General features: G+C 42.6%; 1 protein-coding gene across 2 annotated transcripts in view; it reads right to left on the reverse strand.

Moving 5' to 3' along the window:
* Positions 1-1,376: 1,376 nt before the first annotated feature.
* The window catches only part of LOC139478649 (allatostatin-A receptor-like), a 129,267-nt gene continuing 104,435 nt past the window's right edge, over positions 1,377-26,208 (reverse strand). For both annotated transcript variants that reach the window (XM_071261209.1, XM_071261210.1), the window contains exons 5-7: positions 17,195-17,397; positions 15,498-15,636; positions 1,377-4,198 (exon numbers count right to left, since the gene is read on the reverse strand). In XM_071261209.1, the coding sequence (XP_071117310.1) occupies positions 3,770-4,198; positions 15,498-15,636; positions 17,195-17,397 (771 nt within the window). In that variant the 3' untranslated portion in view covers positions 1,377-3,769. The remainder of the gene's footprint in view (positions 4,199-15,497; positions 15,637-17,194; positions 17,398-26,208) is intronic.

A 26,208-nucleotide genomic window follows, 5' to 3' on the forward strand; every position in this document is an offset into this window, starting at 1 on the left:
ATGCTGTTTGAAGTGATGAGGTGAGGTAATGTGAAATGGAAATGTGTGTGTGAGAAGTACATTGGTGTGGCGATGGAGAGCAGAGAGCAGTGGATCCACTGTGAGTGCTTTAATGCTGTCTGTTGTAGCAAATAAGCAGATTAAATACACGGACACCAGCACCTTCATTGGTGGATGTCGAGGTGACATTAACATTCAGCGAGAGAGGAAAGGGTCTGCTGGTAGAGCATGTGAAGTACCGGTTTAATTCTCGTTTGAATGAAAGGTAGATCTCGACACTCAAAACACGAACGTATTTTTACACAGAATACCACGCAGTTTATTCATATGTATTGTTTTACAGAACACTTTCAATCAAGATTTAGCGCCGACGTGTGTAGAAACGTAAATTCCATTATGACGTAATTAGGTCACGTGTTCAGTCTTCAGGACTTTTTTATAAGTCGATGACTGTCTTTATCATTTACGTGACTGATATACAGGGGTTTGTCTAAAATAAGAATTTGTTCGCAACACCCTCAACATGCTTAGAGCTATTCCGTAAGAGAAGGGCACGGGTGGCCCGGTTATCTGCGCAGAGTTGCGTCCCTTGGGCACGCCAGAAACCTATGATCGCGGGTTCGAATCCCGGGTTCGAGTCGAATTTTTGTGTCGTGGTTGCTCGTGGGTTTCAGCAAAATGGTAAACATCTGAGACCTGCAACACTTCGGGCTTTCCTCCCACATTAAGCTGACACACCGTGTTATAATTGGAATACTGTTAAAAGCGGCGTTAAATCAACTCACTGACTCACTCGCTGGTAAGATAAAGATACTCAGTCAAATAAATCGCTACCTCTTCATGAAACAATATGATTTTATGAAAACAATCGCGATTTCATAATCAATTCAAACTACTGACATACACACTTTGTACTGGAGGCTGAATTAAATGTTTGTGTGCTGTTCGTAACGACTCACTCAGCAATATTCCAGCTATATGACGGCGGCCTGTAAATAATCTAACAGACCAGTGATTTGTATTGTGAACAACGATTCACGCACTCGGTGTAGATTGACACACTCTTAGCCATTGGGCAGAACTCCCCCTTTCTCACAGGTCTTCATGTCAAAACATTGATTTCAGTGAAATTGGCGGAATGCATCGAGAAAATGAAATATTCACAATGGTTACCCCCAAAATCAATGACAAAATCAACTGCCTTTCAACGTGAAGAAATATCGCCCTACGGCTCGACAGTTTGTAAAAACATCTAAAAGTGAGGTCTTTTTATATGGCTATTGGTGGCATCAGGCGACTAGTTTCAATTGATGTTTGTAAAAAACACGAACACGAGGTTTATTGTATCACATGACTTTAATCACAACAGACAGGAAAGAATGCAGTCATGAGTTCGTGTCCTTGGCGTAGCCACATGACCAGCTCTGCCTCCAAAAGGCACTGCATTGTATAGTACATCAGTACATCTTGATTCCAAGCATGTTATCAGACACAGATACGAAAAACATTTTGATTTCACCATGTTTATGGAAATCACACAGACACAACTGTTCCACAGTACTGACATTTCGTTTCCTTAACATAGAGTTTCATTTATCAAAAATAGTATATCAGATCCGATGTTTAAAGGTCATCAAACGCTCATTCCGAACGCGGTTTGTTCCAAAAAGAGCTTACGATCGTGCTGTTTTTAGCGTCACTTTGTTTTTTCTCTCATTAGTAGTTATAACACTGTCCTGTGCAGAAAGGTACTTCCACTGTGGCGTATTCATGTCACGTGTTACTTTGGGTCTGATAACCTTTGGATATCGCTCGATAGCCTCCTTTAAACAAATTGAATCTTTTTCAGCCAAACATCGTTTCCAGAATCGTAGGTGCTGTCACAATGCCGTCTAATTTGGGATCTAATTAAATTGACATGCAGTATGCTTCAGCTTATACACGTACAGAATGTATTGATGGCCAGATTTTACATGTTCATAAACACGACGGACCACTGATGGGCGCTCCAGTACACAGCTCAAATCAGCGGCGGAAGACTTAATAAAAGTCGATTCGTAATTCAATGAGTAGGACGCAAGCCAAGCCGTGTGTATATTCTGTGCGATCATGGAAACAGTACCGCAACAGAGAGTCATCAAGCAGAACATATTCCAAAGAGAAAGGACCCGTGAAGATCCGGGTAGAATAAGTCTTCAGCAACCCATGCTTGCTGTAAAAGGCGACTAACGGGATCGGGTGGCCAGGCTCGCTGACTTGGTTGATGCATGTGATCGTATCCCAATAGATTGGATCGATGCTCATGATGTCAATCACTGGATTGTCTGGTCCAGACTCGATTATTTACAGACCGCCGTCATATAGCTGGAATATTGCTGAATGCGGCGTTAAACAACAAACAAACAAACAAAACAAAACAAACAAACAAACAAACAAACCAGAGAGAAAGCAAATACAGCCACCTGCCACCCTGTCTATTCTGCAAGTGTACAATGATGGAACCTATCTCTCCTAATCGTGCTCACCTCACAAACACAGCGTTACATCACCGCCTCCATATCTTTCACATCACAGCAGCCCCATCCTCGTTTATCTAGGGTATTATATCGAGATTCTATTGTGATATATGCCCCAAATTTTCGTTTCGGATGTGATGCCGCAGTAAATCTTACTTTAGGAAAAATGTCTTCTCGTCCATGAGCTTGTAATTAACAAGTAATCAAATTACCTCGCCTCGGCATTTATCTTCATTTAAAGTTGCGCCTCGTATGAGCTTTATTCGTTATTCGATGGTGTTTGGGAAAGTTGGCAGTGTTTTGGCGACCATTTTTAGCCTGGTAACGTTTAGATGACGTTTGCTATTTATTGCTCAAATCCATTTTTCAAGTGATTAGATTCTGACGTAATGTAGTTAACATTCAAAATAGCGCCCAAACGCACATTCCAAAGGGAGAAAAGTCTTAATTTATGCTACAGACGTTCAAATTTCTGTTTTAGACGACCCGCAAAAAGGGTACTGATATCGCCGCTTGTTTTGACTGGACGGTGAGTGTAAGTGTTATGTCACGCGACCCTGACTCAGAACGAGGCTATAGTGGTGCATAAGTCCAGGGATTATAGCATAACATCACGGAGATGCGATACACTGGGTAATCGAGGATGCAGCAGCCCTGGGACGTGTGTCTGTCACACAGCCAATCTATATCGTCAAACCTGAGTTCTTCCAAGATCTTGCGGCAATGCAGGCCATACACAACGTGCAAGTGTCTTCAGTGTGTAGAAGAATGGTGCGGCACTACAACCCCTCTAATATAATGACAACGAGAAAGAAACAACACTTTCAAGGCATTTAACCCGGTGAAAATATGACATACCCGTATCATGCCTATCCTAGCGGAGTCGCATTACACAGCCATTGATCAGTCTATATCTTATTAAAAAGTAAAATAATAAAACATGAAAATATAATATACAAAACAAAATAATAACTGAAGAAAGTTAATTACAAATAAATAACAAATAGATAAGTAACTAGTAAATAAATAAATAAATAAATAAATAAATAAATAAATAAATAAATAAATAAATAAACTGTCCGTCTACTTATCCAGTCCAGTCTCGTTCCCAAATCAGTGGAAAAATTTATTTTCTACAATCTGTGAATCATTCAATAATGTTATCCAGTATCATCATCATCATCATCATCATCATCATCATCATCTGTTAAATAATTGTTTTTCTTTTACCTCACCAACACATTTATTAATTTTTACTCTGTAAGTTTCGCCAACTCAATATATTCCGACGACGTCGCAACTCGAGGAGCCATGGTGACGGAGACGTCACTGCTGATCTTGTCGTTTGGATAGACAACGCGGCCATTAGACTGCATCACAGACGTCCGGGTGCTGTTGAAGGATCTGCTGAAACGATAAGCTCGGACGAAAGCTTTGCCCTTGACGCATGCGCACAGTGCGTATTTGAAGGTTTGTCTGAAGTTCTTTGACATGAAGGCGTAGACGACGGGGTTGACGCAGCTGTTGACGTAGGCCATCAACCAGAAGGCCATGCGCATGAACCTCAGCCAGTCGATGTGGTGATGTCCCAGAACGCCGAACGCAGTGAGCAAGTTGTTGAACATGATGGGGCCCCAGCAGACAGTGAACAACAAGACCACCACCATCAGCATCACGACAACCTGGAACAGCAAGGGCGGACACCTAGGTAGCATCTTAACATGCATCATCTAAAATATTTACCCACGGATTTACCTGGGTTATTTATCATATAGTTTCAGGTACTCAAAACCTTTAATTACAGGGGTCCATATTAAAAAAATGGGAACCCAACTCCCAAATGTGGGTCTCAGAGAAACGCCAAAATATGAATACAATACTCAACCAGTGACGCAAGATTGCGCATGCTCAGAGGGTGTTTGCTTAAAATAGATATGGATTTCCCGAAGTGTTAGCGCTGGAAGGGCGCGAAGCATTCGGCATGTGATAGAGCGACCGTTTTGGGACAACGTTTGTCTAACATTTAATTCCATGTATATTTTAAATTTAAAACTTTAAATTATAGTTTCACTCACTCACATATCGGTGTACAAACAAGTGAAACGCATTTGCATGCTTTAAATGTATTTACATAAGAATTGACTTCAATATTTTTTGCTTTTTGGGAGGTATCAACGTAAAACACGGTGTCCATACTGTGTAAATCCTCGTAGCAGATTGAAGTGACTTCTTACAAACAAATAGGTCAACACTGATAACATCACAGACTGCTTATTTAATCATTAACACACAAAACATGACGGCAACCATACGAAATCGGCGACATATCAATCATCGCATTAATGTAACACAAACTCCGCCCATTCTATTTTCAGCCAATCAATATGTAATTTTAATTCACTAGTTTCACTTGTTTACGTGACTATCACAGTACACAACACAAACTGGCAGCGGTCGTAACCCTTACAGAACTGTTGCTCGAAAACAAATTGTAGAAATTATTTCTATAAACCATGTAAATAGCTTTTTATGTACGAACTATATGCGGAGGGATACGTCGGTATGCGGTCTACACTAAACTAAAAGGTACAATATCACTACTCCACTGTTCCCCGAAGAAAGGTTAGACCCACTGGTACAGTTGCTACTTAAATATTGATGCCATGTTGTCATAGAAACAATAATGACATCAACAGTGAATCATTATAGAGTTCTCAATCTCAGTACATTGTTTAAGACAACAATGATGATCGCACAACCGTTTCGTTTTTTTCCTGAAGATTAATGATTAACATTTTTGCTTTGTACAAACCCCCAATTAACCTACATTTATATAGTCTCCATTCGTCTTCTACACATGCGACATGCATGGAATTTGTGTTTTATATGCCCGCAATTGCAACACCCGCATTCCACACCATTGGGGGTGGTGTCAACACTCGAGCTCATTTTTATGTACTGATTGTGTGACGGTAGGCTATCCAATTATATAATGGTTGATCCCTGTTCAACTATCGTTGTTGTTTCAGAGGTGAAACGTGTGATTTTAGATCATTTTCATACACAGTGGAGTCAAGACGTGTCACAGCCTCGCAGTTATACTGGTTCAGGGGGAATACATTGAGATTATATTCTAATTTTAAACTTTTACTTGGTGCTGAATATTAATATGTAGAAAGCGATATCCCCAGAACACACAGGAGAGTATGAGCAAGTTTTAGATGTGGTGTTGCCCATATTCGTGTTGGGACAGGGCGTTTTCATGGGGCTGTTCTAAATGAGAGAGTCTGTCTGATGTGACGAATATCTTAGTGTATTTTCCATTTATATAATTGTCTCTCAAAAATACATATAGGCGTGGCTAAAATTTCATTGTTTTTTCTCTATACTCAATGTATGCTATTGAGGTGAGACTATAATAAACAATCTGTCTGTCTGTCACTGACCTAAACTCGCCAACTACTGATAAATTCTATCTGCCGCTAAGACAGACTTTAGAGCTGAACGATAGGAGCAACATTTGGTAGATAGTAGACTACTTTTTACCCATTCATCACACATTATTGATTCCGGTTGTGTGGATAACGTCAATCTCTTCAATTATATGTATCTTGTTAACACTGGCGTCATCTGCATTGTTAATATGTCATGCTCCCCATCCGGTCATTCACCTGATGAGGAGGCAAGAAGTAGTCCTGAAACGTGCATGTAAAGTAAACAATTTGTTCACCATACTACACTTTGCTTGTTTACATCCAACCTCTAAATGCCGATAAAACACTGAACTTGAAACGATAATCAAAACATATAACAGACGTTCTGTTTTTTAATCAGTTTAGTTAAAGATATCTATGTTTACCCTGAATGTAAGTCTTGTTTTGCTACAACCTATATCAGGAATGTACGCCCGCAGGTGTATACACACGTGGTTCCTGATATCTCGGCCACGACGACATTACAATCCATCAGCATTACGTCGTTGCCACGACGTTCCTGCTCTGATAAAGAGAAACCAAGAGATGCACACAGTGAGGTGTGGAAAGCAAGTCAGTCTCGGTATTAACAGGTTCTCTGTTTGCTACACTGCAACCAGTAACGACCTGAGCGCCTGTTAAGATCTGTAGACAGAGCCAAGTCAACATTACCACGTGAAGGTAATCACCACTTCTTTTCAAGGTGCTCAACACGAGGAGATCCATTTTTGTGGATCATTATCTAACACGACTGTGGAAACATATTTTATTTGCTTTGTTGACGGCAAAATAAATAAATCTGACAGGTTTTAGATATCTTGTGAGCAATATGTTTTTATTTGGCACATACCTTTCGGAAAGCTGTCGGCATAGTCTCATTATGTCTTATGTCGCTTTGTATGTTTGGATCCTATTGGATTGTCATCAAACACGTGATAAAAACATTCCCAGAAATATCATGATAGATTCCGCACATACTAGGCATTTGACCAACTCGCTTGAAACTAATCCCTATTTCCTTTTATAAGTAACGATCATAACAGTTCCATGTTACCACAGATGTGTATGTTACCTGTAAGTAACGTGTGGTATCTTATGTTACTGACATGTTACCAACATGTTGCCAGTCTGTATCCCTTATATAACATGTAATTCACCTTAAGTGTATGTGTTATTCCATGTAATTACCTGTGTGTTACCTTATTTCATGGATATTACCTTATGATACCTTAATACATGGTTATTACCTTATGTTACCTTAATACATGGTTGTTACATGCATATTACCTTAAGTTACCTTAATACATGGATATTACCTTATGTTACCTTAACACATGGATATTAGCTGTATATTACCGGTATGCTACCTTATTACCTGAATATTACCTGCACATTACCTTTATATTACCTCTTATAAATGGATATTACCTGTATATTACCTGAATATTATCGGAATGTTATCTCCGTATGCCCCCTCCGTATGCCCCATGTTACCTGTAGGTTACCCTTTTCACCCGTATGACTGCACACCACCTTCCCCTCAGACACCTCTCCACCGTCTACACACGACCTCCCCCACGACCCTACCCCATCTGCAGGACCATGTACCACACCCCGCGATCCCCCATCTGCACACAACCTCCCGCCACAACCCTCCAACCCCCATCGCCATTCCTATCATATCGCATTGCCAAATGTTTCCGTTTCAAATGCACCTGATAATCAGGTGTCGAATGTTCGTTTGAGTATCTCTAAAGTTAAAACCCATATTGGTTGAACAGCTAATTCCTGCTCTTAACATAAGCATTGGATGATGAGGATAAGGTCTTTCAAAGATGCTTAGTATATTATTTAAAGCTCTTAAACAGCTGAACCGCAGAGATGGAGATCTGGACGAGTCTTCTTCAGTACTGTCGGAGTGTTACGGAATTGGAAAAACTGCATCCAAACTGCTCTAAGCTCTGAAATTTTGCGGTCGGTGTATATTGTGTCGGGAATTAGCAACAGGTGCGAAGTATTTGGGTATAGGATCACGGTTAATGGCCCTATTAGGATGAACGGAGATCCAGGCAAGTGTCTAGAGCTCGTGAACTTCTCAGACAAGTGTCCTTCATGAGATTATTCAGATGCAATGTTTGCCAGGTGATGTTGGCTGCCAATTCTGTTCTTATGATAGGAAGGATAATAATCGATCTCAAAATAAACTATTTATTGCTGCATGAGAAAAAAACACAAAACTCAGGGAGGCTAGGAATATCTCGAACAAAGTCTGGGTCAAAATAGGTCACGGAAGCCTGCCGTAAGAGGCACTTTTGTATCTGGAATGTATATGTGTGCTTTGTAGTTACTGTGCATCTATTTTGTAGGTTGTAGAATACAGCCACTGTTTCTTCATGGAATAATATACAATAAATATCTTATCTCACAGCATTTCTACAGCCTAAATAAACTTTCGCTTAGACTCATGTCCGACCGTTCTACTGATTTAGAGAGTTGAGCGTAAGTCTTACTGTATAGTCCCTGCGCTACATGTCACGCAAGATGGACAGCAGAAACAAAATCGGGATAAATATTATTTATTATTTTTCTATTTGAGCATTTACGGAGAAATGGGTCCTGAAAAAGCAATAAACAGACTTGCCTCATCACGGAAGATAAGACGTCACCGATAGGACGTCTGTCATCAGTTGATGCGTACGCAGTGTAGCCATTATTACAATTCGATCATGGGTAGAGCAGATTAAAGTATTTCGACATTAAGCGAGTGTTAGTTGCTGGTTGCGGGAACTGGAACCGCCAGTCTTCAGTTCCTGTCGGTATTTTGAATATTTGACTCTGGAATGATGCTTAATATCAGATGTATCGTAAAGCTGCTATTCCAATCATACTTACAAATCTTGCCATGTTTTCTTACACCAGACAATGGTGAAATCATCATTTTAAATTATATAATATAGAGTTTTATAGATATTTTAAAGTAGCTTATTCTCAACAATAATAAAAATGTATGATTTTGGTCAAGTTGACATTCAATACTTGAAGAGTACATTTTAGATATATATTTTTATCCGACTGTTTAATGAATATATTAATCCATACGAAGTTTGTCAACACATGTTTGAACATTTCGCTGAACCAGATCACAAACAATTTTGAAAAAAATATGGTCAAGGTCTAGTTGCCATTCAATACATGAAGAGTACAATTTAGATTTAACTTGTATTCGACTGTATAGTGTATCAATAATTCCGCGAGTACACTGTCAACACACGTATGTACTTCTCGCTATATCACAAACAATTTTGAAAAACCTTAAAAAAAATAATATTTGGTTCAGTCTTGTCATATCGTAATCATTGATTGTGATAATTTTCTCCTTCTGGACACAACACAAACGGCGTCATACGACTTTTGTTCAGAAGTTGTTTTGATCAAGGTTACAACATTCAAGGCCTCAGTAAAGTTTTCTAATTGTTTATGGTAGACATGTGGAGCACATTTCCAATCATTGACAGAAGATGATGTCTGATGCAATTCATTATTTTGACTTGTACCATACGTTCGCGTGTTTTATTTCAGGTGAACAAGTGACCAGCCTTTGCATGTGTTTGTGACGGGTGACACCGGTGGGACGGGACACGTTCACATTTTGGCGAGCACCTGGTATCATCACTATTTGATAATGATTCATAAACGCATGCTGGTGATAAAGTCGGAATTGTAAAATCGACTCTGCTTTTGGCATAGATTTCTTATGAAAACATTCTATTATTGACCATAACTTCTTCATTTTATACACCATGTCGTCGATCCTATTTTCACTGATACCATAGCTTCAATACCGTTTAAAGATATTCTACTATTCTCCTCTTGTAGCATTTTGGGGATATATCCACCAATCCAACACTGCCGTGGTGATTCAAAAACATATTTAGGTTCTGACTTCATTATGAAATATACTTGCTTTTATCGTGTCAGGATTTTAATATATGACAGCGGAAAAAAGACTTTGACAGCATCCTGCAGAGAGGTACACTAACAACGTTGTCCACACTTCAGATAAGATGTCACCGATACGGTCGTCATTCATCATTGGGTGTATACAGAGTGTCATCGTGTATATAAGCAGGTCTGGGGCTGAACAGATTAAAACATATCCTGTTTGGACCTAATGAATGTTGTTCTTTATGCATCAGTTTTCTCCTGGTAAATGCCCTTCGTAGGAATGCAAGGCTAGATGGTGTTCAGTATATTACTGTGGAGTGAAGGATTTGATTTTACCCCGTAGCAATATTCCAAGAATATCAAGCCGGGCACACAAGAAATGGGCTAAATGCATTGTACCCACGATGGGAATCCAACTATGGCATTCTGTGTGCAGTGCGAACACTAGGCTACCGTTTTAGCCATTACGTGGAGATTACCGGTTAGAATTAGAGCCCAGCAATCTAGACTTGTTGTGTGAGCCGACAAAGGATCGGGTGGTCAAGCTCTATGAGTTGATAGCGTGTCAACGTGTCACAACTGCGTTTCAAATAGTTTTATGACAGACTTGGTGAAGTGTTGCAGGTCGTTGTCATACAAGGGTTAATGACAGACTGGGTGTAGTGTTGTAGGCCTTTATCATACAAGGGTTAATGACAGACTGGGTGTAGTGTTGTAGGCCTTTATCATATAGGGCTGAATGACAGACTGGGTGTAGTGTTGTAGGCCTTTATCATATAGGGCTGAATGACAGACTGGGTGTAGTGTTGTAGGCCTTTATCATATAGGGCTGAATGACAGACTGGGTGTAGTGTTGTAGGCCTTTATCATATAGGGCTGAATGACAGACTGGGTGTAGTGTTGTAGGCCTTTATCATATAGGGCTGAATGACAGACTGGGTGTAGTGTTGTAGGCCTTTATCATATCGGGCTGAATGACAGACTGGGTGTAGTGTTGTAGGCCTTTATCATATCGGGCTGAATGACAGACTGGGTGTAGTGTTGTAGGCCTTTATCATATAGGGCTGAATGACAGACTGGGTGTAGTGTTGTAGGCCTTTATCATATAGGGCTGAATGACAGACTGGGTGTAGTGTTGTAGGCCTTTATCATATAGGGCTGAATGACAGACTGGGTGCAGTGTCGTAGGCCTTTATCATATCGGGCTGAATGACAGACTGGGTGTAGTGTTGTAGGCCTTTATCATATAGGGCTGAATGACAGACTGGGTGTAGTGTTGTAGGCCTTTATCATATAGGGCTGAATGACAGACTGGGTGTAGTGTTGTAGGCCTTTATCATATAGGGCTGAATGACAGACTGGGTGCAGTGTTGTAGGCCTTTATCATATAGGGCTGAATGACAGACTGGGTGTAGTGTTGTAGGCCTTTATCATATAGGGCTGAATGACAGACTGGGTGCAGTGTTGTAGGCCTTTATCATATAGGGCTGAATGACAGACTGGGTGTAGTGTTGTAGGCCTTTATCATATAGGGCTGAATGACAGACTGGATGAAGTAATGTAGGCCGTTATCATATAGGCTTAGTGACAGATATGATTTAGCAGCGCTTGGGATAGTAGCTTGATGACTACCTTAAAGTTTTCATGGAATGTCCGATGCAATTCCCTACCATGAGTTCCCGTGGTTTTGTCAGGCGAACAATTGACTTGTCTTTGCATGTGTTTGTGACGTATGCCACCGATGGAGCAGGATACGCTCACCTGTTCGCGAAAACCTGGTATAAACATAGCATAAACATGTATACGATATTGTCGCAGTCGTCTTCCACTGCTTTGAGCAGAGATTTCTTATAAGTATGGAAAGGGTTTTGTGCCTTTTATTTATCGGAATTCACTGGCCGACTCCTCCGGCACCTCCGATGCCAGGAAAACAATCTCACGGCAACTTCCGGGGCGTATAAGGCGCCGCAATTCGCTTACAGAGTTACGTCCCTTTGGCACACCGGTAACATGTGATTGTAGGTTCGAATCCGTGTTGTTTGTATTTCGAGGTTTGTCAGCACCATTACCGTTCTCTTGGCTTCACCAAAATGGTAAAGAGCTGAGGTTTGCATCACTTCGGGCTTTCCTCCCACATTAAGCTGACACGCCGTGATGTTACGTGACTACTGTTCAAAGCAGCGTGAAACCCAACTCACTCTTGACAACTTCAATGGAGTTGGAGCTATTTACTCAGCCTTTCAATGAAGGATAAAGGACAATTTGTAGAGATGAGGGCCTCCGCTAGATGAACGGTGTATCGGCCACAACGATTTACCGACATCACAATCACTTCACGGTCGTACTTTGCGACCAGCCTAATGAAGAGGCCAGGGCGCCACTTCGGGTTGGTTCCTAATGGCCACGAAGTACAGTGTCAAACAGGGTAATTAACTTCCGGTTAATGTCACGTGGACACAGTATTTATGCCCAAATGTCTGCATGGATGGTGAATTTAGGAGATGGTTACAGCGAATCGAAGTTGTCGTCTGATTATAGCTACAAGCGTGAAATGCGAGGTTCCCTCAGCTCGATAAAATCAATGTCCACAGAAACAAATGCAAAGTCAGGAAAAGTTATTTTTTTTAAAGAGTGGCTGTAACTGAGAACCGTCAAGCCCTGTGTAAAAAGCCAGATCGACGTGTTTTTCTATTGCATCACCTGCCTGATGAAATGAACAAGCCATTTATATTTAATTTTTACTGCAAAACCATTTCTAGTATCAATCATTAGCCATCGTTGCTGAAAGAATGACACTAAATATAATCGATACCATGAGCATTACTTTGAAAATTACTGCCGTTACAAGACGCAGAGAGAAGAAAGTTTCTTACGACCTGAGGCTAACGTTTTTAAAAAAAATATTGGACCATATTATTGTTTTCGCAAAATCCGTGGTTCCCGAACGCATCCCGCCACAATATGAAATGGTCAGTTCCTAAATGATATCACGTTTACTTGCAGAGATTTGCTTGCTTTGACCAAGTGATCAATATGGAGAGCAACCATTCACGTCACCGGGGAACGGTGCCACTAAGTCGGTGGTTCTTTCTTTAAGTGGACCGACTCCGGGGTGTAGTGGATAGAAAATCTGTTCGGACAGATGAACGTCGGGGTTCGATCCCCGGCCGCATCATATAAAAAATGATTGTGCTTGTGCGCTCTGCTATAAGGGGATAAGAAAAGGACTGGGCAGCGCCAGTATACTGTGTCTGGGTTGAGTATGCATGTTAAAAAGGGGCATAGTATCTGAGTAGGATAGCGATATTATTCATGACTAGTACAAGCAGCCACAGCCACACAACCACACCCACACGCACGCACGCACGCACGCACGCACGCACGCACGCACGCACGCACGTCGTTATTTAAGGGCAATAAACTATGGCGCGACATTAAACCTAATTTTATCTAGCCTCACCTCCCCATCAAAATACTTCTCACTGTGATCATCCTGTCATTGCGACCATCACGTGATCGCGTTTTACCAATACCACTTATGCCCAGCATAAATCTACTAGAACGGCGCCTGATAATATGTTTGCATTATTTTCGAGTCTGAAGAACCCACTTAATATAATTTTCATAAACTTTCAGGTGAAATAGTACAAGTAGGAATGGAAAGAAAAGAAAGGGTATAAAAGAAAGGATATAAGAGAAAGAGGAACGTATTGAACAGCAAAAGAAACACAAGTTTCATTTAAAATATTTGAAGAAATAGGACACGAACATGTCAAATCATTTTAATTCATTTATTTTTCTGATAGGTCAAACAGATGGTAATAACTTAGAGGGCATGTGTTTGATTACCATATGAATGTTCACAGAATATCGTCATTCTCAATAAGGTACCCCATGAGTGCCCAAATGACAAGTGTCTTGCAGCCTCAATGACGTCCGCCCATAGCTTGTATGGCCTCCCCGACCAGCTATACAAGTGGTGCAGCCCAGTCGAGTTGATGAATGTCTGATAAAATGCCCAAGGAAGCTGGTTCCTCTTCCACACCAGTGTAGCTTCCAGCTGCTGTGGAGTTAGTGGCTTCCTTGTGGTTGCCAGTCGACGTCCAGTCTCTTCCCAGATATGTTTATTTGGTGCCATATCGGTTGACGGAGAAGGCCATGGTATCACATCGATGACGCTCTTTCTCTGAAACAACATGGAACCCTTGCCGTGTGGAGACGAAGGTAGTCCTGCTGGAACACTAGGAGTTGAGGATGAGCTACGAGGTCTAACACACGTTATTCGCTATAGACCATTGCTGTCACACGTTGACGGAAGACGTGTGCAGGCATCCTTTGATGAAATCTAAATCCCCCCCACACCACATCTCTCCCTCCTCTCCATACAATGCGTCCATCGGCGTTTGACAGGTGGAGTCTTGATGTATCTGAGAAGACTTGACGCCACTGTTACGTCGCCAATGTCGATGCTGTTTGGCACAATGCAGACGTTGCTGTAGGTGCCGAAGAGTAAGAAGTATTGGGCCAATATAAGGGCGCCGACACTGGATCCCTGCTGCTCTCAGAGGATGACGAATGGTGTTGGATCACACTGGACCATGTGGGCCTTGGAGACTGGCAGCTGTCGGATTCTGAGGAGTGACATCCGGATGTGTCGACCTTGAGCTGCAGTTGTTACCCTTGGCCACCGGGAACGGCGTCTCTCCTGGACACTGCGTGTCTGTTGATGACGAGTTATGAGTCTTGTGATGGTGGCCATGGTGGTTAAGGCGTTGATCCGGCTTGCAACTTGCCGATGGCTATTCCTATCTGTATTTTGGTTGGTTCGAGATGCTTCTTAAACCGACTGTAGTCGCAGATTCAACTGATTATGTTTTTCAATTTCCGTGGCTTACAACGGACAGAGATGACAAAAAATGCACGCGAGTTTTCATTCGTATTATATTGCATGTGCAAAATGTGCCGGAGATGACACCGTTGCGTTTATGCAATGCGTTCAAAACAGTGTTGCTTGAGCTTTTATACCTACAGTAAACTACGGTTATAACGAACTCAAAGTGACTACTAATTTTAGTTCGTTATAACCGTATTTCGTTATAAGTACATCACGGCATGACTACAACAAGTAGTCGGGACCAAAAAGTAAGTTCATTTTATCCGTCAGTTCGTTATAAGCGTGTTCGTTATAACCGTAGTTTACTGTAATTCCTTTCTGTTTTGGAAGTTTACAATTCAACGCGACTTTCAATCCCATTAATATTTAAATATTCATAATATCTATATTTATATCACAAACCTATATATATCATCTTTTGATGTAACGTAATCGGGGATCGAACCACCGACCTTCCGCTCTCCGGCAGACGTTCTATCCACTAGACCACAGATACTATCGAACTACGAATTCCATATCTGTCCATCATCCAATGCTGACCAGAACAGAATGTTCTACACAATCATGAAAAACAATGATCACTTTTGACATGTACACTGTGGGCCTATGTTCTTTCAATAAAACAATTACATTACTGGAATTGACATGGAGTAATGGTGATAGTCCTACCTGCTTTCTGACGACATTGTCATCTGAGAATGTCTTCTTTGGTTTGTGGATGCCATGGCTAGTGAGCGGCGTGGTGGCGTCATGGTTCTCCCATCGTACCCCATTGCTGCGGAACTGACATGGCGCCGACGAGATGACCCTAGAAGCGGAATGAAGTGTCAGGATGATCGCTGAAATACACCAGGGTCACTAGTCCTGTGTGAGGAGAGGTTTTACTCGTAACTCGACAATGTATGTTCAGGGGTTTTGAGACCCGTGATGACCCGTGGTAGAATAGGGCTTCAGCAACCCATGCTTGCCGTAAAAGGCGACTATGCTTGTCGTAAGAGGCGACTAACGAGATCGGATAGTCAGGCTCGCTGAATTGGTTGATGCATGTCATCGTATCCCAATTGCGTGGATCGATGCTCATTATATCAATCACTGGATTGTCTGGTCTTGATTATTTACAGACCGCCGTCCTATTCCTGGAATATTGCTGAGTGCGGCGTTAAACAACAAACAAACAAATCAGAGGTGATGGCAGGCTACAGATATATGGCTAGGACATAGGGCATCCTTGATATGCCTAATCAACTGAGACAGAAAGTATATCAGTTGAGGTGATCAACTAAACAAGTACTATTTTATACGTGATTGTGGCAGCTGAGTGAAAGTTTAGATTTCTTTTACAACATGCACCCAGATCACTCAGGCCTCCACACACACACACACACCAATTCACCTTCCAGACCTCCACACAACCCACCTTCCAGACCTCCACACACACACCAATTCACCTTCCAGGCCTCCACACAACCCACCTTCCAGACTTCCACACAGGCACCAACCCACCTTCCAGACCTCCACACACACACCAATTCACCTTCCAGGCCTCCACACAACTCACCTTCCAGACCTCCACACACACACCAACTCACCTTCCAGGCCTCCACACAACCCACCTTCCAGACCTCCACACAGACACCAACTCACCTTCCAGACCTCCACACAACCCACCTTCCAGACCTCCACACAGACACCAACTCACCTTCCAGGCCTCGACACAACCCACCTTCCAGACCTCCACACAGACACCAACTCACCTTCCAGACCTCCACATAACCCACCTTCCAGACCTCCACACAGACACCAACTCACCTTCCAGACCTCCACAAAAACCACCTTCCAGGCATCCCCACAGACACCAACTCACCTTCCTGACCTCCAGACAGACACTAACTCACCTTCCAGACCTCCACACACACACCAATTCACCTTCCAGGCCTCCACACAACTCACCTTCCAGACCTCCACACACACACCAACTCACCTTCCAGACCTCCACACACACACCAATTCACCTTCCAGACCTCCACACAACCCACCTTCCAGACCTCCACACAGACACCAGCTCACCTTCCAGACCTCCACACAACCCACCTTCCAGACCTCCACACAGATACCAACTCACCTTCCAGACCTCCACACAGACACCAACTCACCTTCCAGGCCTCCACACAGACACCAACTCACCTTCAAGACCTCCACACAACCCACCTTCCAGGCCTCCACACAGACACCAACTCACCTTCCTGACCTCCACACAGACACCAACTCACCTTCCAAATCTCAACACAAACCACCTTCCAAATCTCCACATAACTCACCTTCAAGACCTCCACACAACTCACCTTCCAGATCTCCACACAACTCACCTTCCAGACCTCATGCTAGCCCGCATGCCGGCCACCTTCCAGACCTCCACACAGATGAAGGAGTAGGCGACCACCATGAAGCAGATGGGGACGAAGAACATCATGATGAACATGTACATCTCAAACAGGATGCTGAACATGGGCGGGTGCCATTCCTTGATGCACCAGTATGCCTTGTGGCGGACCCCAACTTCTTTGTGAATCTGAGAAACAAAAGTACCTCCGTCAGAGAGAATTACACAACAGCAACAGTTATTACTACACCTCTGTTCCATCTTTTACAGAAGAACAGCAGTCTTCCTGATGGCGTTTGACACTGCCTGTCCCGATGGATTGGCAACTTTAAAAATGACCATGCCCTCAATTTTTATCAGTCTCAACTGGGGGCGGTCGGGTAGCCTAGTGGTTAAAGCGTTCGCTCGTCACGCCGAAGACCCGGGTTCGATTCCCGACATGGGTACAATGTGTGAAGCCTATTTCTGGTGTCCCCCCGCCGTGATATTGCTGGAATATTAATAAAAGCGGCGTAAAACCATACTCACTCACTCACTATCAGTCCCAACTAACAAATGGGAAAAAGCGTATAGATCTTTACCTGGATTTACTACTTTCAACATGATGTCGAATGCAGTGTGTGTTCATGGCTGCTAAATTCAGTGACGTTATCTCTGAAGTAACTTATTTAAATCTACACGTCATTCACACACAGTTCAGTTAGTCTTCACCTTGAAGCAAATCTATTTTTTCCCTTTCACTACAAATAGACAACGGAAAACCCTGATGATTTTGTTCAACAAAAAAGATTAAGAAGGTACTTTATTTGCTGGTCAACAGGGACTGACAGTCAGATGAATGGCCGGTCCAGGCCTAACTTTACTAAAAACTGGCAATTACTAGTAAACGGGAACACTGGAACATACCAATATTTCCGTCGGAGAGAATTATACTACAGACGAACATGCTAATATTTTCGTCGGAGAGAATTATACTACAGAAGACCATACGAATATTTTCGTCGGAGAGAAATATACTACAGAAGAACATATAAATATCTCCGTCGGAGAGAATTACACTACAGACGAACATAATATATGACTATTTCCGTGTCAGAGAATGCAACTACAACAGAACATGTAACTATTTCCGTGTTAGAGATAGTAGAGGTGCGAGAGTAGTGGTAGTGTTGACAGCGGTAGCGGTAGTGCTACAGCGTCATTGTAGTATGACGCAATGCTATTCCAGATGTGGTGTGAATTTACCAACTGTTTACGTACAAATAGAGCAGAGAATGCAAAGGCAAATCATCTAAAACGTTTCGTATTTACAATGACGATAAACACTGTTTCTTTCAGATTGGCGGGTGTTATTATGTATTCGATGAGAGGAACATTCTCCCTTTGTATCTCAGTTTAACCTGACAAGACCTCAAATCTGATAACACACAATGTGCATCTCGTTGCTAGGTAGTTGGAGCTATACCCAGTAAATGTGAAACATAAACTGACGGGCAAAAGAAACAATATCAAAGTATTTTTTATTTAAAAAATATCACATCAGCACTGAACTGGAGTTTTCAATGTCAAACAAAATCGCATGAACGCAGCTTCATCATTACTGAGTTTTAAAAATCCTGCTTCTTCCCGAATATGGAAATGTGCATCACGACAAAATGGCTCGGAACGGTATACACCACAATCGTACCGACCACAACAGCTGACATGCCGAGACTGACGGCACAAGAGCGAGAGAGAGCAATTGGGATGTTGCAGTTGGGAGCACGCCATGCCCATGTTGCTCGCATCTTCAACTCCACCAGAACAACGATAACGAGGCTGCAGACACGACTCACACAAACAGGTCGTACAGATGACAGGCCAAGAAGTGGAAGACCCAGGGTCACAACCGCCAATGAAGATCGGAACCTCCGCATCTTACATCTACACAATCGTTTCGTCACTGTGACATCATCATGTGGTCAGCAGAAGGACAGTTGCCAGGCATCTTCGACAACACGGTATTCGGTCCTACCGGCCCTTTCGCGGAATGACCTTGAGCCGTCGTGACCGACGTAACCGCCTCCATCGGACAAGAATGGTACAGCGGTGGCAAAACAGGAACTGGCAACGAATTCTATTCTCTGATGAGAGCAGGTTCCAGTTGTATCGAGTTGATGGCCGTGTGCGTGTGTATCGTCGGAGAGGAGAGAGAACAGCACAATGTTGTGTTCAGGAGACCGTGCCATTCGGTGGTGGAAGCGTCATGGTCTGGGGTGGGATTTGCAGGGACCGTACAACAGACCTGGTTGTTTTTGACCGTAATTTAAATGTTCAAGTCTACATCGACCATGTATTGCGTCCTGTGGTGCTTCCCTTCCTCCAGAGGAATCCCAGAGTAATCTTCCAACAGGACAACGCTCGCCCCAACACCGCCAGGATCACCAGAGACTTCCTAACTGCAAATAATGTAAACCTTTTGCAATGGCCAGTAAGATTGCCTGACTTAACATCCATTGAGCACTTGTGGGACTATCTGGACAGACAAATAAGGGAATGAAATCCCCTCCGTCAAGTCGTCAAACGTTGATTCAGGCACTGCTGGAAGAATGGCGAGCCATCCCCAATGACGTCATCAGGGATCTTGTAAGCTCTGTGCGGCGACGTGTCCAAGCCTGTATTCAGAGCAATGGAGGCCATACAAGATACTGACAGTAATGCATTTGTGAAAAAAATGCGTTTTCTGTTTTCTTTCAGATAATTTGTTTACTCCTGTGTCATTCCTTACCTGATATTGAAGTTCCTGTAAATGCCACCTTTGTGGAATTTGAATCAGAACATTGTCAGATAAATTTTCTTTCCAACTCGCAACACTTTATTTTTGTGAATAATTTGATAATGTTATCAACACCAAATCAATGTCGGTATAGTTTCTTTTGCCCGTCAGCTTAGATTGTAGTTTCGAGAAATTCAGTCTTAGGCGATACGACAGGCTCCGTGGTCTAGTGGTAGAGCGTCCGCCCGGAGAGCGGAAGGTCCGGGGTCCTATTCCCGGCCGCGTCACACCAAAAGTCGTTAAAAGATGGTACTTGTTGTTACTCTGCTTGGCGCTCGGCATTAGGAGCTAAACAAGGACTGGTCGGCTCGGATTAAGTATACTGTGTCTGAGTGGGGTATTCATGTTAAACTGCGGCATGGTATCTCAGTGAACTAGCACAATAAATCGGCATCAGTCCAAACTAGTACCAGCAGCCACACACACATGTTAAACCTTATTTCACCTCACCTCACTTTAAACGATACACCGTATCAAAAGGGTTACAAGGTTATCATACGATGAATACGAGCCAGTGAAAATTTTGTGTAAATGCCCACCTGTCTCAGAAACAATAGTATATTCACACAGACGATGTATTATAATATTTATAGAAGAGACTCCGGCACTCTAATAGATACGTCTAAGTCATCAACAAAAACATAGCGATAAAACGTGAGAGGATTTGAATGCGGAAACAGGATTTCGATCGTGCAAAGTGATCCACGTTTCTTTCCCACAGAGAAGATCACATCGGAAGTTGGACCAGGTTTGGCGCCCGCTGGCAGCACTTCCTGGAACTGATGCATTTACATGGCACCAATCTCAGAGAGGAACTGTTGGCAGTAGGTGAGGAGAGAGTGTTCTCAATGCTACATATCTCATCAGCACACCACGGGCCTACAGGGAAACCGGAAATGACGTCATCTTCTCGCATACCTAGGTGTAAAAAGTCAACAGAATGTTCCTGTCGACCCTACATGTTCTACGTTTGATTAATTGGAAGGTATGAGGCCCCAGATGGGATATATCCGCACAGTTTATACAAGTCTGTTTGATTCCAAAGAAGCGCTTTATTACGTTGAACACCAATGCAGAGATGGAATATGTCAACAGACAAAAGACCCACCATCACAATTAATTTTTCAAAACCGTGTACATGGTTACAGTATATTAATAAAAGAACCATTTTCATATTGGAACGACACTCGGTCACAACAATGTGACATACAGGGATGTAACACAGGAAAATGACACAACACCGTGATACAACAACGTGACAAGGGCGTGACACAACATCGTGACACAACATCGTGACACAACATCGTGGCGCAAGGACTTGACACAACATCGTGACACAACACTGTGTGAGTGAGTATTGTTTTACGCCGCTTTCCAGCAATTTCACGGCGGGGGACACCAGAAATGGTCATTACACATTGTTCCCATGTCGGGAATCGAACCCTGGGCTTCGGCGTGACGAGCGAACGCTTTAACCACTAGGCTACCCGACTGCCCCAACTCAACACTGCAACACAGCTTCGTGGCGCAAGGAGTTGTTTCAAGAAGGCGACACAACACCGCGACACAACACTGCGACACAACACCGCGACACAACACCGCGATACAACAACGTGACAAGGGCGAGACACAGCATGTGACACAAACAACGCAACACACGTTCATGGCACAAGGACGTGACACTGGTAACTCCCATACACGTGACAGTAACGACCCGCAGTGAAACATTGATTGTTAGATCGAATCAAGTTATTCCTTATGTAACAGTTTCCTGATATGAAATTAATTTCCTCACCATATGGAAGGAGCGAGGCAGAATATCGCGATGACAGCGTTGCAAAATAAAATCTCTTTCTTAACGCACGCACGCATTTAAACGGAATTAGGCTGCAGATTCAACGACAAGAAACAGTTGTGTCTCAGCGATCCGTCCAACTGCTCGAGAAAAGCAGTGACAACAAATAAACTTTTGTCGCCTAACGAACTTATGCAATCAGCGGTCATTTTGATTTCCTCACTCAGGCGGGAAAAAAACCTGAATTAGACGCCGTCAGCGGCCTTGGTCTCAACAAACGCAGGCTCATGGCGTAACGTATCGACATATTTAATAGTCTGTACAGAATGTATCGTACATTTGCAGGTGCAGGTACGAGGGATGGTTAAAAGGTTCTAACTTTCTACTATTGGCCATAACAGTGAGTGAGTGAGTGAGTGAGTGAGTGAGTGACACCAGATGGCCACAACAAAGTGAACTTGGCAATGTAGTACATTGTTTGAGTTGTTCATTGCAAGCGTATTTGGTCTGTTGGGGCCGTTTGTATATTAGTGACAGTCAGTTGAACGTGATCAAAATGGACACAGCAATGGAAATCAACGAGTATCGAGCAGTCATCAAGTTTTTGATTTAGAGAAAAGTACTCCCCAAGAAATTCATGACCGCATGTCACAAGTGTAAGTGCCCCAGCTACTCCACTGTTAAACGCTGGGCAGCTATGTTTAAGGCTGGGAGAACAAGCCTTGGTGATGACCCTAGGTCTGGACGTCCCTCAACTTCCATCAATGAAGATTTAATCAAGGAGATAGAAAACCTTATACTGTCAGATAGACGTTTTACCATTGTTGAAATTGAGGAAGACACAGGTCTAAGCCAAGGATCCACTGAAACTGTTATTCATGAACACTTACAGATGAAAAAGATATCTTCTCGTTGGTTGCCAAAGTTTCTGAATTCTGATCTTAGAGCTAATTGAGGATTTCGTCAAATTCAAAAACAGATTATTAACAGGTGATGAATCATAGATCTACCACTATGATCCCGAGACAAAACGTCTAGCCATGGAATGGTGCCATTCCACTTATCCGTCACCAAGGAAATTCAAGTCTTCAAGATCCGTGAAGAAAGTTATGACCACTGTATTCTGGGTTGCAAAGGTTGTGATCCTTAAGCTTGTTGATTACTTAGAAAGTAAAAATACGATTACGGATGCCTACTATGCTGATTTCGGCGAGGAATGCTGGCTGCTGGAGTAATACTACTTCATGACAATGCCTCTTCTCACACCTCTCGACATGCAAAGGCTGCTGTGTGACAATGTGGGTTCGAAGAGCTTCACCCTCCATACTAGCCAAGTAGTAGAAGCAGTAACATGACAAGGTCCAGAATGGACTATGTATGTACGGTGACTGGCCCAGGGTGTCACTATGTACGTACGGTGACGAGCTTGGGGTGTCACTATGTAATGACGCTGACGGACCCAGGGCGTCACTTTGTACGTACGGTGACGGGCCCAGGGTGTCACTATGCATGTACGGTGACGAGCCTAGGGTGTCAATATGTATGTACGGTGGCCAGCCCAGGGTGTCACTATGTACGTACAGTGACTGGCCCTGGGAGTCACTATGTATGTACGGCGAGGGACCCGGGGTGTCACTATGTATGTACGGCGAGGGACCCGGGGTGTCTCTGTGTATGTACGGTGACGGACCCAGGTTGTCACTATGTATGTACGGTGAGGGACCCAGGATGTCACAAATACCCCTAGATTATATCAGATGTTATCATCAGCTCCGTCTTCCTCTTTATTATCGCCAACATCATCATCTTCATCGTCAGCATCACAGTAGAAGACTTGGTCCCCAGCATCCCATGCTAACAAGAGCCCACAACCGTGAATGAGATGGTCATCCTTGATGACATGACTGATTGCGTGTAGCCGTGATACGATGTCATTGATCATTACACATACCTTCAATCCTTTTTTTTCCGTCTAGACCCAGTCATTTGCAGGTCGACGTGATATTGTTGGAATCCCGTGACATTGGCGTTAAACCACACTCCCTCCCCCAACTACAACCCCCGTGTCCACAACGTCATCAACAACGTCCCTTTACCTTTGCACAATACCTCTCTCGGGACGACCATCCTTATCATTGATCAGCTCTCTCGAGCATCCTAACTAATTACATCAGCTTTATCCTCAGTAACGTATCCGTGAACAGGCCCCGTATTACCAAATCATCATAGAAAAGGCGGATCTTTAAGTCTTCTTTGTTTGATGATAGGAAAGCAGCGGTTTTTTTCGTTGCGTGATTGTTGATTATAGCATTACCCGAGAAAGCAGGATAATCAATATACCAGTACAGCAGCAATGACACGCAGGCGTGATAGTTGTAATTAACTTTAAATTATATTGGAAAAATCCTGAGGTCGCCAAAACTGATTCCAGGTATAAAAAAAACAGATAAAGTGATTGTGTGTGCTAAATGCCGAATAGCCGAGCAGAATATAATGAAACATGTCAGGCCCAACTTAGTTTTTTTGTACTTTTTAACCTTTTTAAATATCTTTGTTGAGAACTCGTTTATTGATTTTGCAGAGTATTTATGTTTAATGTTAACAACGGTATAAAATATTTACTTTTGCATTGGGAAACATGGAATATCTTGTAATATAATAATTTCCGAAAACTGATTGAAGATAAGCACTATTCCCTCTTTGTTTTTTCTAGTTGGGATTATTGAATTAGATGATGCCGATGTGTGCTGAAAAGTACAAGATTGCTGTTTTTTGTTCAAGAGTGTCGCAATTACAGGGTCATATCATATGATGCAAATGGTCAGTGAGTTGGGGTAACTCTGCTTTGAACGGTATTTCAGTAACGGAGTGTCAGCTTAATGTGGGAGGAAATCCCGAAGTAATGCATGCCTCAGACGTTTACGTCATTGGTGAAATCCACGAGCACGGGTATGGTGCTGATACACCTTAACACATGAGCAGGGCGAAACAGGACCCGAACGAAGACAATCAAGGGACGCTAAACTGCACAGCGAAATATGGCGCCTTAGATGACAAGGTACAGTTCTTCTGTTCCCCGCTCGAAATGTCAAACCGTTGGCATTACATTTGCAACAAACAAACCGCAATTTTATGTCTCGAATTAATGATGTAAGACGCCATTCTCCTATACTTACGACATTTTCCCAATGAAATAGATTCAGGGGGAATAACTCTAAGTTTCTTTTCTTTCTTAATATCGTTTGCTGTTTCGATGATTGTGAAAATTGAACTAAGTACATAAATACCGAACTGTGGTATTCTTGCCGATTCGGACCAAAGCAGGCATATATAATTCATACCTGCTTTGGGAAGATTAACTAACATGAAGGGTACATCAACTCATGTCCCCCACGAGACCGGTGGTCCACTTATAAGGACGCAGGCATTGCTTCGAATATTTACTGACCCCCGTCAAAAAGTTGGATACTGCTGATGGCGGCAACAAATAAACAAACAAACAAAAAGTAGGTTCCTTCATTTGCATATTTGTCGGAACGCGATACCAAGTTAATATGATTGGTTTATAGAATCAATAACAATATGCATTATATAATAACGTTTAATAGCTTCATAAAGTTCCAATATATAGATCCTGATTCCAAAGGCGCCCCCAACAAGCGTGCAATCTCCCTATCTTTAAAACATCAGAAAAGCTTGGCTTACTCTGGTTTAACCTTCTTAACTAAACTATTCAAGTAAGGAGTACGTCAGAAAACATAATCACGTTTAATTAGTAAGTGGTGCGCCTATTATATATCCTTCCGAAAATTTCTTTGTCAACAGTGAAGTACATTAGTATTGAGACCGTCTGTCCCGACATCAATAGATGTCAGAATAACGATGCATATCTAGTACAACAAAGATAGTCCTGTCTCACAATACACTGACACGCAACATCATTGACAGTCTGGAAGATTCTAATGAATGGCGGGTAATTACCATTGTATACCGACGGTAAACATTTTCCAATCTGTCTGTTTTGAAAGTAGAGGATTGAGTTTTTTGATTGGCCCAGAGGCGCTCGTTGCCTCACCGGATGTGACGAAGGACAAGAAGGAATTGTGTAAGTTTTTATGTAGTACCGAATTAAAAGGCGTAGGCTGTTACTTCTAATCTCTCGAGCTGTCTGACACAGTCACCGACACAGTTACCTCCCCTAAAGGTTACTACGACCAAGGACATTAGGAGAATAGTGCCCTGTTTAAACGGGTTTTTCAGTCTGTGCCGATTGTTTTGAGCGACATGTGATCATTGAAATGATGGTTTAGACATTACATTTCGTTAAGGTTGCTTTTGAACCACAATCTATATGTGACCTCAGCTTTCCTAAGATTTGACCCCAAGGTGA

This window comes from Haliotis cracherodii, unplaced genomic scaffold (assembly GCF_022045235.1).
Source record: "Haliotis cracherodii isolate W230 unplaced genomic scaffold, xgHalCrac1.p SCAF_4, whole genome shotgun sequence".
In the NCBI taxonomy this organism is placed as follows: domain Eukaryota; kingdom Metazoa; phylum Mollusca; class Gastropoda; order Lepetellida; family Haliotidae; genus Haliotis; species Haliotis cracherodii.